Source organism: Erithacus rubecula (genome assembly GCF_903797595.1).
Source record: "Erithacus rubecula genome assembly, chromosome: 9".
In the NCBI taxonomy this organism is placed as follows: Eukaryota; Metazoa; Chordata; class Aves; order Passeriformes; family Muscicapidae; genus Erithacus; species Erithacus rubecula.
The window spans coordinates 8,684,986-8,704,059 of NC_136660.1; the positions used below are offsets into that span (position 1 = coordinate 8,684,986).

At 37.7% G+C, this 19,074-nt stretch overlaps 1 protein-coding gene across 10 annotated transcripts in view; it reads left to right on the forward strand.

Annotated features, from left to right (window-relative positions):
• LDB3 (LIM domain binding 3) overlaps window positions 1-10,683 on the forward strand; it is a 109,388-nt gene extending 98,705 nt beyond the window's left edge. For all 10 annotated transcript variants that reach the window (XM_079312353.1, XM_079312356.1, XM_079312358.1 and 7 more), the window contains 4 exons: window positions 981-1,161; window positions 3,338-3,458; window positions 4,745-4,860; window positions 6,041-10,683. In XM_079312353.1, coding sequence (XP_079168479.1) covers window positions 981-1,161; window positions 3,338-3,458; window positions 4,745-4,860; window positions 6,041-6,130 — 508 coding nt within the window. In that variant the 3' untranslated portion in view covers window positions 6,131-10,683. The remainder of the gene's footprint in view (window positions 1-980; window positions 1,162-3,337; window positions 3,459-4,744; window positions 4,861-6,040) is intronic.
• Window positions 10,684-19,074: the final 8,391 nt, after the last annotated feature.

The following is a 19,074-nucleotide window of genomic DNA, read 5'->3' on the forward strand; positions in this document are numbered from 1 at the left end:
GGTAATTGTCTGCCTCTTGGATGCTGCAGCAAATCCTTGTTTGATTTTAAACAGGTTTCTGGTCCTAAGGTAACCCTTTGAAGGAGGTTCATGCAATTCGTGGGAGAGTTAAGGGGGCTGGGGCAGAGGGGGGGATTGTGGAGAGAAAAGGAACGAGGCATCATTTTGGAACAGCAGCCAAATGTAATTGTTGCTTTTGTGTCTGGAGAAAGATAATGCCTACACTCTATTAGCAGTGATTCATAGCATGCCTCTCCCTCCTCTCCCAATTCATTCTGCTGGACCAGTGCCTACTGTTAGCCTGTGCACTGCTATCCAGCTTTAAGTAATCCAGGTTTAATGACAGTGTTCTCCACTAAAAGGAGCTAGTTTCGTGATGTAGAACTGCTGGTTATTGTCCTTTATACTTTCTGAAATGGAAATATTTCAGTAATAATCAGTATATCTAGCTACAATCACCAGAGTCAATCACCAAAATGAATTTAATGTGGCTTCCACATAATGACATGGCAAGTTGTCACCCGATAGAATGACATTTTTAGAATGCTGCATGCAGTGCTCTCAGCCAGAAAGAAGGTAGGAGACTTTAGGAGCTGTTGTGAAGTGTGGGTGTGTAAGGATGGAAATTTGCTTGGTATTTCATGGCTTCAAATAGTAGCATTATCTTCTGTTGCCTTTGGCCTTTTCTTCTTGTCTTTGCATCTGCTTACAAACACGACTTACAGCTATGCAGATATGAAAACAATTTATTTTTCCAACAATTGTCTGTAAAAAAAGAAATGTTTTAACCAGTGTGTTTTGAGTAATGGTCTTGAAAAAGACCACTTCTGTTCAGGTTTCTGAATGTAATTTTAATATGCACCTCATGATTCAAGTAGCTTCTTACATGTGTACATGGTGTCTGACAAAGTGGGTTTGCAATCAGGGTCATTCAAACTTTTTTTTTGCAATCCAAATAAGACAATTATGATTGTTTCCAGAGGTCCTTTCCTGGTAGCCATGGGCCGCTCTTGGCACCCAGAAGAATTCAATTGTGCTTACTGCAAGACATCCTTGGCTGATATGTGCTTTGTGGAGGAGCAGAACAGTGTGTACTGTGAGCGCTGCTATGAACAGTTCTTTGCACCAACCTGTGCCAGATGCCACACTAAGATTATGGGGGTAAGAGAACAAGGTTAACCCTTTCTGACACTGTGTGGATCCCTGAAATAGTGAAATGGTTTAGACTGTAAGCAGTGAATATAGATGCTTTATTATTTCGTCCTTTTAAGACTTATTTCCCAGCTTGTTGATTATTTCAGAAGGAAAAATAAATTATTTTGCAATAAATTCTATCCATCTGAAGTCTTGGATTTTAGTACCTTATTGAGTTCATAGACAGAACATGTAATCCAGGTACCATCTCACTGAGTGTAAAATAAGTAACACTTTCTGTAGAGTTCTTTTGCTGTCTGACACACACTATGTTACTTTTATCTCTCTCTTCCTTATAGTAAGAGGCATGAACTGAGTTTTTATTTCTTACACAGGACTTAGTAAAAATTTCAGTAGAGAAATCAGTGATATTGGGAAGAGGCTCATTGCTCTTGCTGCACCTCACTGTTAGCAGCACAGCTGTTGAGGAATTCTGGCTTCTTGTAGTTAGGAAAATAGAAAATAAATACAAAATCTGAATTCCACTAAGACAAAAATACATGCCACTTTTGTCTTAAAGGACTCATGTACAAGTAAATGCACAATTCAATTTGCTCTCCACGTACCTTAGATGGTGGTGAGGTTGGAATACCATCAATAATTTTAGCAGTGTCTTTTTGCATGCAGTTTTGGTGAATGTATGACTGTAATGAAGAAGAAAGTATTCCCCCACTGGTTTTTCACTGCTTAGCTGTCACCTTTTGACATGTGTCTAAATGTTAACATTACAGATGCTCTTCTCTGCAACTGCCAGTTAGGGGTGGCATCATCAGACATTGATGGTGAAGCTCTGGCTCCAACCAAGTCTCATTTGCTACTGCAGCAGAAGGAGTAATTTATAGCAGAGTGCTGACTTAACCTACCTAATGAATGCTGGCACAAATCAGTTTCCCATTATGGATTTTCATCAGGAAAATAGCAAAGATGCCAGCTGCCTCTATTTATATTAATAAGATTTCTCAAGCTATTTTTGCTTCTTACCTCACTGAGGTTCATAAATGGATCCAAACCTATTTATCAACAATAGTTGTTTTGCAAACAGTAACAGAAGTTAATGAATCTCAAATGGTGATTCTCTAATGAGATGTATGGCAAATCTAAATTAGACTATTTTGTCTATTCACTGGATTGAAAGCATGGAAGAGGACATCAATCTATTTTGTCATAATCAGTGGACATTAAAAACAATCTTAAAAAGAGAAGCAGAGTCTATGTGTATAATTGGAAGCAACATAAAATAGGATCTAGATTCTCAGCTGGTATAAATCAACGCTGTTTCACTGAAGTTAACAAAGTTAATTTACAGCAGTTATGCAGCTGGCCCTTTGAAATCTGGGCTGTTGGACAGAGATACACTGTCAAACATCATCCTGGCTACATGTAAGATTGACAAATTAGCAGGTAGCTGTGCATCAGAGCCCAGCTTTTGGACTTAGAAAACAATGTGTGATGAAAGAATGAAGCCATAATAGAGATTTCTCCATATCGGACTGAAGTAAGAAGCTGATAAAATCTAGATGTACTCAATTGAGGAGAACATCAATTGCACAGAATTAGGGTTTTTTGTGATAATCACATGGCCTAGGAACAGACAAGCAGACTAATTTTTACTAATCACAGAAGTTAAAAGAATCTTTTTTTTTTTTTTGAGATTTTTACATTGGTTTGTGAATTGTTCTTGTAAGAAGCATAAAGAAACTACTACATAATCTAGATTATTTTGAAGCAACAGATTTACACTTATTCTTGATCTTAGAAAATTACTCTTTAAAATTTATTTAACAAATCATATTCTTGCATTGAAGAGTTCATACTGGTCATGTCAAAACAAAGGAGAAAATAATCAGAATCTTTGTGCAGAATCTCTCTTGCAACAGCGACTGGGCATGTCGATACAAACTGCTGGCTGAACCATGTTGTTTCACTTTGGCAAATACATTGTTCTAGAAAGCTTGCAGTCCTGTTTCCTCTTTCTTTCCAAAAGGAGTCAAATTTCTGTCATAATTCTTTCTTTTGAAGAGGGGAATTGGCTGATACAGAAGGGAAGAATTTAGAGCATCTCTTCCATGTGTTTGTTCTCCAGGAGGAAGTTGCAGGGCTGGCTATCCTGCTCGAGATTTTTGTTTGTTTGTTTGTTTTACAGGAAGTGATGCATGCCCTAAGACAGACTTGGCACACAAGTTGCTTTGTCTGTGCTGCTTGTAAGAAGCCATTTGGGAATAGCCTGTTCCACATGGAGGATGGGGAACCTTACTGTGAGAAAGGTATGGCAGTCTGGACAGTTCTGCACAGTAATTGTGTGCTTCATGTTCATGGAAACAACATAAGAATAAAGCAGCTGGTGAACAAAATACTATCAGTTACCCATCCAGCATAGATTTTGTTTCCACTCTCCACACATGCAAATGCATATGTGTCTGTATTTTTCTCCAGTTTATATGAGAGAATGGCAGAGTGCTGGTCTTTGCCTCAAGGTCCACAACGCCTTTCCTCACTTCTCTCCCTTATGTGTTATCATACTTTGCACTTCTTTCCATACACGTTTCCCCCTTTTCCACTCCCCTCCTTGGTAGATTCTGCTCACCAGAAATATAAAATTAGTCTTCTAGGGCTGCCCACAATCCCTCTGAGTTGCTGACACTGTGACCTCTGATGTTGTTGCCTCACCCTAGGATTGTTCAACCAACACTTATGAAGAGAGAGCTCTACACAGATGTGCAGCACATGGTGGAGCAGATTTTGCTTCCTGGCTGCTACAACTGCTTCTTGTCAACTGAGAAAGGAACAGGCCATGTTTTCCCAAAATGGTACTTGCCACGCAAATGAGTTGCCTGACATAGTCAGGAAGGAGGTGAAGGTTTAAGTGGTGCTCCCTCTGTATTCCCCTTGTGCATTCAGTGAGCTCCTGGCCTACTTCTCTCTGGAGATTCCTTCCTCATGGTTATGCAATTCAAATTTTACAAGTCAGAGTAGCTCTTAGTGAAGAACAAAAACCATACAGCATGACTGACTGGTACCTACCCTTTAAAACTGGTAAAATTTGAGAACATCAAATAACTCTCATAAATTCCATATACCTTTGGAATTTCCATTTTTTTTTTCAACCTTAAGCCTTTCCAAATCATACTTGATAAAGATGTATTAATCAGCCAGTATGGCTGATTATAATGTTCTCTATGCAAAAAGAACATTAATCCAGGCATGAAAACTTGTAACATTTCCTTGTCATTAGACTCTCCTGTAAAACCGTATTTGTCCTATGAATATATTCCACATATATAAAAGCTAATTTGAAAGTAATGTGAGAAACCTAACTTCAAACTCCATGGATTTTTTGTATGTCTTCTACCTTTGTGATGATAAATGTCATACTAAGGGGTGGTTATTGACCAAATTTATATTTAAATAATGAAAGAAAATAAGTAAATTTCAGCAGTAAATGTAGTAGGAAACTGAGCAACATTCACTGTCTGGAAATGTTCTATTTCTCTTGGATGTAATAGGATTATGCTAAGAGTTTGTTCTAAGTTTGCTTTTTGTTTTATTTTAGATTATATTGCTTTGTTCAGCACAAAATGTCATGGCTGTGATTATCCTGTTGAAGCTGGAGATAAATTCATTGAAGCTCTTGGACACACTTGGCATGACACCTGCTTTATTTGTGCTGTAGGTTCTACATCAAATACCATCTCATTCCTTTATACTTCTAAATTGTGTAGTAACATAAGAAAACCTGAAAACAGTAATAACTAACATGTGCTGATGGATGCAGAGGGATGAAATTTCATGTTTTACTTGCATTTGGAGAAGTATGGGAATAGTTTTTCTTCTCCTCCATAACTTTTACTAGAATTATGAAATCTCACCATCAGAAGTGTTTTATAATAAAACATCCAGTTTTATATAGTACATGCAGTAGTACAAACCACTATTGCTGTTATTCTTTCCAGTGTTTGCCAAATAAAGACAGAGCAAGACTGAAAATAAATTAACACCATACTGAACAGTATAACCATAATATCACTTACAAAGCAGTGAAGTTTGTATTTCCATGCTGAATGCTTGTTGAAACTTGCAAAAAGAAGTCTGTTTAGAGAGCATGAATAGTAATTAGCATAGAAGTTGGTCAAACTCATCAATCTGTGGTGTGCACATAGCTCTAGTGTGGCCATATTCCCACACTGCATACAAAGCAGAAAAATCCATATGATAAACAGTACTTTCATCTGGTTCTAATACCACTGAGCAGCTCTGCAACATACTTTTACCTAAAATAATAATATCTAGAATCTCTAATTACCTAAAAATAGTATGTTGGCCACACCAAACCAACAGTGACAATTTCTAATGTTTGTTTAAGTCTAAAATTTAGGTAGAATAGTTGAAAGTATATAAATGTTTATAAATATATGAAGCTAAACCAAATTTGCAAAAAGTGTCTTGTGAAAACTGAAGTCTTTTTTAAATTCTAACATAGAAAGGAACACTGAGTTTCCTTCACAAGTTAACAGCTCTTAATGACTTATAAATATTAATCATTTATAAAGACACTTTCTTTGAATATTTCATGCTCTTTTTGCTTGTTCATTTGCCTTAGCTACCCCATTTTTTTGTGGAAGTGATAGTTTTATTATATGTTGTTAATATGCAATTCCCACAGCAGGGAACTTTTTAAGGACCTAACTCTATTTCTTTCAGTGGGCTAAATCAACAGCAAGTCAATACATGACTCCTAAAGACTACCAAAGAAATGCATGGGCAGAAGAGCAATACAGTTGAAACTGATAGTCATATCTTTCTCCCTTTTTCCTTAATTATTCCTGATTGCATTTACTATTACTTCTAGGTATGCCATGTGAATTTGGAAGGTCAGCCATTCTACTCCAAGAAGGACAAGCCCCTGTGCAAGAAGCATGCCCATGCCATCAATGTTTAAAAAAAGAGTTGGTAGTCAGTAATGCTGGGGTAAAACAGATGACTAACTGGGCAATCATAAGTTGATAACCATGGCTAGCATTTCTCTCAGTAAAAGCTAGAAGTTGGTACTTTTCAAGTTTAACTTTATCCTCTTTCATAAATGCAGAATGTGCTCTTTGCAAAGTTCATACCAAAACCTATTAAGTGAACAGTCAAAACCAAATGAGCTAATGAACTAGTCCATTATTGGAGCAACTGTTGGGGGAAATATCAAAATTAACTAAAAAACTTAATATAAAAAGTAATGTGCAAATATAGTTTCAAGTTAACTACCTTCAGCAGTTTTACTGCTTAGACCACACACTGGTGTTTTAAAACAACTGGAAAAATACTTCTGTATTAAGTCATTTTCTTTCACAGCAAGAATGAGTAAGTGCCATATGTACAGTCATCTGTAGAACCAAAGGCCGTAGCTTTCAAAGGGAAATAAATAGATTAGGGCTTCCTCTAGGAAAAGTGAGTGCTATTCCATTAAGATGTGGTGCTACCTCATAGCATCAGATATTTTAGATTCTTTCCAAATAACAAGTCTGCCTTGAATCCATATGTAGCTAGGAAGCCTAGGTGACAACCCATAACAGTTTGAAAATAAAATGGTTGGGTCAGCCTTGCTAGTGCACTTGGCTTCGTTGTGCACAGTAGATAATTCACTTTCAAATCTAATGGAAAAGGACAACTGGCTTTCTCTCAATTGCTCTTACACTGAATGGAATAAAGCTGGCTGGAAAGGCCAGCTTTTAATTCAAAAGCAGTTTTCCTTTTCTCCTGTGGAAAAAAAAAAGATATTCAATCTTGCTTTGGTTTCTATCTCCCACTGATATCAGAGGGAAGTAGGAACCTACAGCTGGACCTTCACACTGGTGAACACAGAAGAAACACATCCATCTAGCATAGCTAGGTTGTGGGAAATAGCTTGCAAAAGTTCCCTACTCTATCCCACATAATTAGGAAAAAGGCTTTTTTTTTTTTTCCTATAGTGAATGAATGTTGATTAAAAATTCATAAGGCAGCAAGCACGTACTCTTTATTCCTTTCCTTAGTTTAAATGCAACACATCATGAATTGTAGCAGTATTTGCCATTGGAAAACAGAAGCTATGTTCCAACAATTAGGATAACCATACAGTCATCTTTTCTAATAGCTATATAGGCTATTATAGCTATATTAGGCATCTATCCTAATAGTTTGAAAACAACTTTCAAGTTATTCAAACAGTTATTTATAAAACTCTTTTTTTTTCAAATAAGCAATACTTGTAGCACTGATAATACTTTTGAATTTTTGAATATCAATGACTTCTATATTGTAGACAGCAATTCTGTCTGATGGAGTTAAGATGGAAGGTCTGATGATCATTCAAGCTTTATTTACTCATTTAAGTGAGAATTATGATGTGTGTGTTGACAGCTTGCAGTACTGACAGTTTTGAATTAGTACTTCTGAGGCTGAGGATGCTTTCTGTGGGCCACACGCTGGTGCCATCTGCACCTATTTTACCTTGTGTAGCAAAAAATTACATAACATTGTCTGTCTTGTCCCTCTCATGGGTAGTGTCTGTTTCATTTGTGTGTCTTTTAAGGGATGAAAAACCATACAAAGTTTGGGGGAAGAATAAATGAAATTTGGAGTTCTAAAGTAAGAGTTAAGTTAGCTGCAGGCAGTCTGCATCTTGGACAAAAATAACAGCTTGAACTGCCTGTGGCAGTTTTGACATGTATGACCTGTATTTATTCAGTAGGTATCTTAGTTTTCACTGATCTTAGCAGTGGTCTGATCTGAGTTGCTACAGGGTCAGAATTTTGTATGCATGAATTATTGTAAAACACTAGTACATTATATGCAAAGCTTTTTTTTTTTTTTTTTAATAAGCAAGCAAATTTTCTGTTTTCAGTTGGTGCTGGGCTGGTGTGAATATGGTCCCATAGATTACAAAATCCAAAGATCTGGCTCATAATATTCTCCAGAGGAATAAATCCTAATTATGGAAGTTAAATACTTTTTCCACTCTTATTTGACTTCATTAAACACATATTCACAACAGTGAGAAAATTCTACATTTCCTTTTCATTTTTCAGTGCCATTCAAAAAATGTTGTTTATTATTAACTGTTATTTGAGAGAATTCACATCAGCATACTCTATACTGAGACTGCATTGAAGATATTTTTAAGGCAGATTTATGTCAGTGTTGGCCACTGACCAGGACTAATCTCTGACTGCAGCATCAGGATAGGGGGTCAGGTTCCATGGGATGGGCTTGTGATGGATGCCTCAGGAGAATCCCTGAGGTCTTTCAGTTCTGATCTGCATGTGTTTATATGTGTGTGCCTCATTCTCCCCTCCACCTTCCCCTCAATGTCCCTATATAAGCTTCCTCTTCACTGTCTGCATGAAGGACACATCATTTTAGGATCTGGCCAGAGATGTGGGGCTGCAGCTCAGGGAGCACAGTCTGTGAAAAGCTGCTGGCAGGCAGCATGGCTGGGGCTGCACTTCCTCAGGGCCCCTGGGTAGCCCAGACTGGAGCTGAAGTGGCCCAGGTCAGCCTGGGGTGACTGGCATGGGATGGGGTGTGGGAAATGGGCAGGGCAGGGGCTGGGGTCACAGAGGGGACAGCACCTGGGGCAGCCAGAATGCAGGGGCTCTGCTGGCCTCTGGCTGGGTGGGGAACAGGAGGCACTGAGGAGACAGGAAGCCCTTCCTGGGGCTGGGGTTGGAGGGGAGGAATAGCCACCAAAGGCCAGTGCCACCAGGCTGGCATGTCAGACAGCTGGGGTGGGGCAGGGTGGGGGGCAGCCAGGATGGCTCACTACAGGCAGGGAGAGGGCTCCAAGTGAGAAACTGGGGTACAAGTAGCTCATGGTAGTGCAGAGAGATGGTTGGAATATGTACAGAAGTGGGGAGCAAGGACACAATCTGGTAAATCTGAAGTCTGGACTGCAGGAAAGGGAATGCAGTGTATGTAAGCAGAGCCAGCTGGCTTGCAGGGTGGCAGCAGTGAAAGTGCAGCAGCACAGACTTCAGTGGCAGCTGTACTGGCTTGAGAGAGTCCTGGAAATTTCCTTGGGCAGAGAACCCACACTGTAGCACATGCCCTGACTCCAGCTGGTGTCTGAGCAAGTGAGATTAAAGCTAGTTTACATATTACTATATGAGGTACAATGATATCTCTGAATGAAGAACAGAGATACCCTGAGGATTATCATGTAATAAAAAGTTTCTGTTATAACTTGTGCTGCTTCATAATGTGGTCCAAAAATAGGGAATCCACGTACCCGCCCTTGAATCTTTATGAAGATATAATTTTTGCACATATCTGAACCAGAAATTTGTGAATAATGTAGCATTTTAACTTTCACAGGGGTAGAATACCACATAACTGCTGATACTCTTTTGCTATGTCACGTTTGTGATATGGAAAGGGTAAAATCCTTATATATAATAATATATATTGCTAAAATTCAAAATACGGCCTTTTAACTATCACTGAAAATAATGTTGTACAAAAGTATGCAGGATGAATAATGTGTACTTGATTATGTTTTATGTCTTGTAAGAGATGCCTGGGATAAGTCCTAAGTTCTTCTGAATATTTCTTTTCATTCTAATTAATGTGAGTTTTTACCCAATAAAACAAAGGTACTGTACCTCTGAATGATCAATTAAAAAGATCAGTCTTTTGCCTAACTAAAAAGTGTTCAATAATTTTACAGTCAAAAGATTCAAACATTTTAAAATGCTTTTCTCTCTTTTGGTGTTCTTTCTGCAGAACAGGGCAAATTAAATGTTCCCAAAGAAGACTACTTTTATTTTCTGAACAAAAAAACTTAATCTTAGGACTTTTTTTCATTAGTTTTTACTACTTTGGGTTCACACATTACAAAATTCTAAAATCAATTCAAAACAAGGAAAAATATTTTTCCATTGGTCCTTCAGTGGTCAGTACTTTGGGTGAAATGTTTTTTGCTGAAGATTACTTGTATTTATTTTTAATAATGTGAATGTCCACAGCACTGAACACATTCATTAGTGTCTAATGCTGGGCACACGAATGTTTGTTTGAAATCCTCGTCTTCTTGTAGTGGATATTAATTTGTTTAGTATTTATAAGCATCAGAATTTGAAACTGAGTGATTTATTGCCTGCAGTGATCATATATTAGGGGTCTAGGTTTTATAATATTTTGACATGTTGACTTGATGCCACAAGTGTCCTTGCTTTTAGATAGATATTTTTTCCTAACTTCCTAGTTATTTCAGAACATAATGTCTGCTGGTTTATGAGATGTGAGTAATTACCTTGCATGGATTATCTGTGCCAACATGAATAAAACCATCTAGTAATAAAAAGCAGTGTGCAAAATCAGTTAAAGCTTTATGATTTGGGTATATTTATTAATATGTCATGTGAACAGCTGACAGCTTTCAGCCATGTAATATCAGTAAGAAAGCATACAAAAGCTTGTACTCTCTACTTCAGACCTGAAAATAAAAATTAAAAACATTGGTTTCAACTTCAGTGTACATCAGTCTTGAATATTTTATTGACTAATTAATGCCATTTCAAATAAATATTAGTATGCTTAAAAGATGCAGTGTGCTAACAGTACATGTTGTAACTTAGCAAGACCTGTATAGTCCCAGACCTTATTGTGTCAACAAATACTGTTTATATTAACTTTGCAAGGAGTGGGTAAATCCTGTCTTCAGTTACATCAGTGCATCTGCAAACAAAGTTTGACTGCATACATACAGGTAGGTGGGTTTTTTTTTTAGCAAAAGTTGTTTAAAATACACAAATACCCTCATTGAACTCTAGTGCAAAGAAATATGTGCAAATGAAAGGATGACTTCATATAACAGTGTGCTTTACAAAAACAGACATTTTGTGCATTCCTGTTGCACACCCCTCAGAAATGCAGGCATTTTAGAGATAAAACTAAGTATATTAAACATAATTAAGAAGTTAGATGATAAATGAACAGACTTTGATTTAGATGTCATTACCAAGTACAGCGTCAGGAATCACAACTTTTTGCACTTTTGATTTTATTTTCCAGCCCTGATTGCTGTTTACAATGTGCATAAAGAAACACAATTGAAGAGAATGCCCAGATGTACCCAGTATTTTGTCAGATCAAAATTGCTGTTTTTCAGATTGTCTGTTCTGACCTTTAACCTTTGCACAAGACAGTGCTTCCTAAACTGTGCACTGTGATCCCTGGAGAGTTCAGTTGCTGGAACTGGGAGCAATAGAGGCATAAGCAGAGCAGCATGCCAGCTGACAGGGTGGAAAAAGTGAATAGAGCAAAGTTCATTAGGAAAGGACATGGTGCAAAATAGCTTGACAAGTGTTGCATTAGGGGATTCTTTACAGAGATTCTTAAAGGAGAGATTCTTGCTCTGAAGAAAATGGTGGTTTCAAAGTATAGGCTTTGGCATTGTTTCCCCCTCCCACCCCAATCACACATCTTGAATTCAGCCAGTTTCTGTTGATTAAGAAAGGAAGGAATGTGTGAATAAGATTGCTGAAACCATTATTGAATACACAATGAAATGCTTTGTTCTCCCAGGCAAATCAGAGTTATGGGTGAGATTCAGACTATATTCAGGCATAAATTCTGTGCTGTGTGCCCATGAAATATGCCCTTGGATAGCTGTTAAAATGCAGTTCCTCCTCCTCTTAGGAAGATTACATCAAAAGAAAACAGTAACAAATGTGTGTTGTACTAATAAGGACTGTCAGGCTGAGTCACAAGAATTTTCTCTGTAATACAGACAAGAAGGATTTTTTTTCAACAAAGCTAAACTTTTGAACAAAACATATTTCCTTTAAAAGTTTCTAGATTATAGCTGTTCAGGAATAATAAATTAGTATGCATATAGTACCATTAATAAATCTGCCTCTACTATAAAAGTATTTTCTAATCTTACTACTTTAGAAATCAGATTATTTTCATTAATGACAAAGATATTATGGAAATTATTCTGCTTTTACTTAGTTTTACTGTGCATAATATTACTGAAAAAGAGTTGAGATGTATTTTTCTTTTAATTAGAGGATATAGATAAAATACAACCTGAAATTGAATGAAGGTGATGATTCTTCCAGTAATTGTGGAATGAATGCTGCTTGCTACATTAACACCAGAAAACTTGCTGTTCTATGTTGTTTTATTCTCATGGTGGATTAAAGAGGATGTTTTGGTTTTTTTAGGAGGTTTAATAAATAACTATAGCCTTCACTGAAGATCTCATTTCAAAACAAAAGAATTATTTAGTGTTTATTTTAAGATATAATCGTATGTCGACAGGAAAATAATGCTGGGATTGAGGTTTAGTTTCATTTAAAGAAATCTTCATGTTGACTAATGCAAGCAGTCAATTCCTATATGCATGTATGGGACATATATGTGGATTAAAACACTCAGAATGAGATTCTGATTTCCTTTAAGTGGATGTGTTTCATACTTGCACTATTTGAGCCTAAATTGTTGTCATATAGTCCATTTACTACATATAGCTTAAGAATAATGCATGAATCTGAGTGCACCTCGACACCTGGGGTTTTTTTATCTGTTAGGTATTTGTGCTTTATTAAATAGCAACTCCACAATTCTGATAACACAGGAGATGTGGGAGCAGAAAAAAGGGCACACTTTCAAAAATTCTGGCTTCATATAAAAAATAGGATTCCAGGAATAATATAATTTTATTTGTGCATTATAAACAAACACCAGATATTATTCTTTCACAACAAAATACTCTTCTGCTGTCCCTTGTACATCCCTTGACAGCTTTTCTTCCTGCAAATTTTTCCCTGTTCTGATTCCAAGGATATTGCAAATTTGCCTGTAATTAATGCCCATGCAGAAGCCTGACCAGAGTTCCTGTTCCTTACTTAGGCCTGGTAAGCTGTGGGGTAAAAGGTGACAGAGTGGGCTGTGCTGCTCATGTGAGTGTATTCAGCCCACTGCCTCCTGCAAATACCAGACTTCCTGAGATTTATTGTGGATACACAATATAGATGACACTAATTGAAAGTTTCTGCTTTATTGCATGTACATGACACGGCATCTACTTCTGGCCAAAAAGTCCTTGCAAGAAATCCAAAGTGCTAGTCAGGGATTCTGGTTCTGTGGCCTCAGATACAGCACACCTGAATCAAAACTCTGTGGTTATAAAATAATGGCAGAGCACAGTTTGCCTTTGAGATTGTATTTCCAGTGCAGCTGCTGCAGCAAAGGACAACAGGGCTGTTTTGTGGATGGTGATTTCCTGCCACTTTTGTCAAGTAAAACAGCCATGGAATGGGAGCTCTTCTGAGCTGCCAATCTTCTGTTACTTCATCGTGACACCAGTCTGAATTCAAACTTGCAAAGATTTCAGCTCATTTGGCAAAATTTGCTTACTCTCACATTGAAGGACTACACATTTTCCACATGTAACTTATTCAGCTTTGTGTAAGACATTCTATAGTGGATTGGAAACAGTCTGCTGTCAGACTTCTAGGACAGGAGACACATCCTGAAAGATTAAATGCTCAGAGACAAATACAGAACACATTATCCACCTTTTATAGACTGACATGGCTGGTGGTTGTTGGAGACTTCATTGACTTCCTAAGCACTCACAGAAGCTGCTCTCTGTTTAGAAGTTCTCTAAAAAGAAAGAGTCAGTGTTATTAAAAAGTAGATATTAAAGTTTGGGGGTAGTGTATATCCTTAGGGTCTATATTTGCCTATTAAGTACAACCTCAAACAGTTCTTGCTCCTATGCAATTCACAAAAAAAAAAAAAAAAAAAAAAAAAAAAAACCCAAAAAAAGAAGCACAACAGAGGGCTGTTACCACTCCTCCCTAACTCTGGGTAAGAATCATCATCATTCCCCTCCAGCTTAGGGAAATTCACTGGCACAGAAAGGTATAAATTACATCTCTGTATGCCAGCTTCAGAGAACCTGGCTACAAGTACTTCACTTTGAGATTATTTTGTTAATTTCTTTAAAGGACAGTGAGAAGAAAATGTGCTTTCTCTGATCTTGTAACTTAAAAAATATTAACAGAATAATCTTTTAGTCAAAAGATAGTTAAGTAAATGTTTATTTTAGACTTTCATTATTAAGTGCAACTACTTAAAAGTGAACAATTACTATCCAAGACGGCAGATGCGAAAGTAGTAAAATGAGATAAAAATATAGGATAGTGAAAATCCAGAGAAAAAACAGCTTTTAGCATAACAATTAACCACCCAATCTACCCTTCCTTTATTCCTTGCAGGGTAATTCATTGTAAGTGAATTAATGGTGAAACGTTCAGTAATAGGCCTTGGTAAGGAAATAGGAGCAGTGTATCAGGATATCCTTTTTCCGCCCCAGAGTACCAATACTTTCAATTTTATATACAACGGAAGTCATTAATTGTAACACAAAGAAGCACAGCTGTGTTTCCTGATGGTCACACATGCAATAGCTGCTATTGTTTAGCATTCTGAATATGTACAATGGAAACTGTGCAACTGCTTGGAATGTTTAATATTCTCAGGGATTTAATTTCCATTAGTAGCTTTTGAATCCATACTGGATTTTTAATATGCTATTATCTTAGATCCAATCCTGCATCCCTAATCAGGTAATTTTTTGCTGATGCCAGTGAGAGTTTAAACTGTATTAGGTGTAGCTGCCAAATGAGATTTGCAGACACAGGCCAATTTCTTCTTGGAGGCAAAGGGAGTTATAGACTATTTTTTGATATTTGCTTTTAGCTGTATGAGTTTAACTTGTTCAAGTTCCAGTTTCAGTTAATATTCCAGTACCTTACAGAGAGAAAAGCGTCATTGCTATGCCTTTAACTTCATTATAGATTTTCAGACATTTTAGCTGAAATATAAGGATATCCTTCTATTATTTTGTAAACCTATATTTGTTTCACCAGAACAGAAAAAAAGAAGTGAATGAGACTATTTTGCTGCACTTGCTCTTATTTAACAGCAATTTATTGATGTTTAAAGATATGTTTAGACAGAGAAAAAATAAGGAAGTGATAAAATTATTTCATTAATTTCTTTTGTATAGGATTCAGATCTGTTTCATTTTAACAAGCTTGGAAGAACAGAGCATTTTCAGTCTCATAAATGTCCATCTTTGTAAATCTCTACAGTACCCACTCCTACAGCTGCCAGAAAAACATGCACTTGAATCCATGCCTCCTGAGGACAAAGCTGTTATACACACCAAGACAGAAATTGTCTGCATTGATAAGAATTCCCCTTGTGTAACAGCAGGTTTTAAAAATATTTCTGCTTTCAGCATTGCTCCAGTTTCAGGACAAAGCCTGAGCATCAGGCTTAAGAGAAGAACTGTTAATACAGTGTGGGTTTGGACCTAAGGATTATTCAAACTTGTAAAAGAAACAAATACCTCTTGTGACCAAAGGTGGTGGAACACAAACATTTTGCTTTTCCCTGAATAGAATTCAAACTTCCTTGTAGATCATTTGGCACCACTGACTGATAATTTAGAACATAAATTTTAAAATTAGCACTACAATCTAAATACTTAATCTTCTTTGAGCAATTGAAGACTTTTAAGATTTTATGTGCGTGCATCTAGGGGAAAACATATTATTAATTCTCCAAACAAACTGATGGGAGTGAGGCACCCTGGTGAAGCCTCTATTGGGCCTACAAATATTTTCTTTTTCTGTGATAAGACTTGTAATGTTCTGGCTTTAAGAAAAGCAAAGTAATTTGTATTTAAAAGGAGAGTTATCTCAGGGTTTATTACAACCTGGTGAGAAGACTCCAACAAGGGTTTTGTAAATATGAATCCATAAAAACAAAATCATACATCTCAACAGGCACAGGAAGAAGAAACAGAAGAAGCAGCAGGAAGTTTGGTTCCTGACTGGGAAGGTGTCTCCCAGAGCAAAGTGCTCCCATTATTGCAGCCCTCTGGCACAGCAGGAGAGTCAGCTGCCCACAGCAGAGTTCAGTGAGGAGTCACTCCCACCCTGCAGCTGCTGGGGACAGGCACAGCCATTGTGTCCCCTTCCTCCACAGCCACCTGCCCAAGGCTGAGGGAGAATCCCCTGCAGAAGCCCCAGGAACCCCAAAGCACACCAAGTGTTTGAGCTGTGGGGACAATTCTGCTGCTTCCTTGTGCCCATGCTCTGCACTTTGAGCTGTTGTTCTTGGATTATTGCCACAGTGCTCTCCAGTGCTGCCCTGGACTCAGTTCCACACCAGGCTGGTTGGACTCAAGGTTGGACATGGCTTGCCTCCTTCCTACCAGTGATCCACTATCAACAATTATTTAAAAACACCTTTCTACACAGATTTGCCTTTGCCTTATTGAATTAATTTTGCTTAAAAATTAAAAAACTTAATAAAATCCATGACTTTTGTAAGTAACAAACAGCTGAATAAATTTATAATCAAAAGAATATGCTTTCAAGTAAAATAGTTCTGAAAAAGAAACAAAGCCAAATTCATGTCATATTAAGTGAAATAATTGTGTCCCTGGCTGAAGGGCAATATTCTTTTAATATGTAACATGGAATATTTATTTTTGTAGCAGTACCAGAGAAATACTCATCTAATTGCAAACAGTTCTCAAAAATGTATTTGGACCACAGATTTAAGACATCTGAATTCCAGAGACGGAAGGGAAGAAGGACCTACAAAGATTAAGTCCTATCACATGGCTGACCTTCTCCCTATATATACCTCTTTGTTCTTTTGATATTCAAGTTTGTAGTTCCCTAGTGATTCCAAGAACTAATAGGAAATTCCTGGAGAGGAAATAACAATGAAAGCAGCTGGAAGACTATCAGTTTTCTGGTTGTTTTTTTTGTTTTTGTTTTTTTTAACACAGCTTTCTTTATCATGAAAGTCAGTTTTGAACTGCTTCTTCTCTATCTCGTGTTTGACTTCCACATCTCATCTTGGCCAAATGTCAAATGAACTTACATTTATTTTCAGATTTTCAGACTCCAGTGTTTTTTGAGTGTCGCTCAATTAACAAAATAAATACTTTGTGTTACTAAACCTGGTGTGTCTGAATTTTTGCAGATTCCTAAAGTCCTCACTAGGTAAGGTATCTGCTTCTGCTAATTAGATCACTGGAATCCTGTGTCCTTTTGAGAGCTCATCATCTAAAGTGTTCACTTTCTGGTTTCAAAAGGTCTCTCTACCTATCCTGGTAGAGATATTGCAAACATGAATACTGCACTGTTTTGGAAGGCATCAATATTTTCTGTGTGATGTTTCATCCATCACAATCTAAATACTTTCTAAGGTGGTTACGATTCATCATTTTAGATTAAGATGCAGTTTGATCTCCTGCAGCCCTAATATTATTATTATGTAGTTTACTTTTGCAGACTTTATTTTGTGATTAAGACAAGGAGTTAACAGCACTCAGTAATGCAGAGATGGGCATTACTTGCCATACAATACAAACTTCATCCTCAGCCACACTGTTCCTGACCTGACAGGGACTGTCACTTGTGGGTATCTTCAATGCCCAAGTGCCTTGAAAAGTAGTGGCTGAGGTAGCAATTTCTGCAATGTGCTAATTTACACACTGGGAACTGGATGAAAAGAGTTGATCCATTCCACAAAAATGGATCCCATTTATATAATAAATAAATAAATAAATACATTTCAAGGTTAGCAGCTGTTGCTAAATTCATGCATCCTGGGTTGGAATCAGTGTCTAACATCTGCTGAGCACTGGGCTGCATTAGCACACAGTTTTACTGCTGAGATGCTTGCACTAACAGCTTTGGTTCTGCCTGGGAGCACACACACGCATGTTGCATTCTTCTTCCATATTGAGTGTCTATTCTGCTGCTATGATTTGATAGTACACAGAGTGGATGAACAGCAGACTCATATTTTCCTTTGAAATTATAAACATAAGCATAGGAGTTCTGTATTGCTTGGCATGGAAGCTGTGATTTTGTCTTTCTTGCAGGCTGGCTTTGTTTTGGACACTGACAGATTTTTCTGGATGACGGTGATCGGAAAAAATTTTCTAAAAGTCCAGTAAGACAAGACCTGCATTTTCAAATGCCTATCACCACAATATCTTACACATACAATTATTAGGTGTGCCTCTACCTGCCTACATTTTAAAGGAGTCTCTGAAGGTGATAGGTTTGAAGTTATACTTCCTCTTTTGTTTTACTGTGTAGGATAACACAGGAATGAAGCACTCAGCCAACAATCTGTGGGTAAAACACATGTGAGCCAGAATGCAAAGCCAGTGCTCTCATCTTACATTCACAGGTGACAGCTCTGGAGTGCAGTACACAACTTTTACAAGTCCTATCTGATATCAGCATGCAAAAATGGAGATACACTGTGGACAGGTGAACAAAATAAGCAAGCCCATGCTTCCCACAATAGATGCACATGTGGCTATTTAGCACCAATAAGCCAGATTGCTTCCCAACTGGTTATTCTCTAGAAACAGTTTATCTGGGCAGGCATCTCCACACCAGCAATTACTGGTGTGTCCTGAAGGCCTAAGGAGTGTTTTGGTGTGCAGCAAAGGGAAACTGAGTAGGTCTGCACGATGCATGTGATCTTCATTTCCCCCTGTGGCTGGCTCTGCCAGTGAACTTCTTGATGCACAGTGAGCAAGTGACAGGACAGGTGAAAGGCAAGGGAGCATCAGCAGCACTGCTGCTGTCCCACTGCAGTGAAGGATTAAACCCAGCAGCCCAGGTGGGAGCTGCGCCACCTCCCCGCACATAACACAGTCACCAGAGCTCCTTCGCTGCTGCTGGGAGACCTCACTTGAAGACAGACAGACAAATTATTACTTTTCCAATTTGTCCTAATGATAAGGAGCTTTGAAATACAATGCAAATCATGGCCTTCAGCATCCTTATCGGCAAG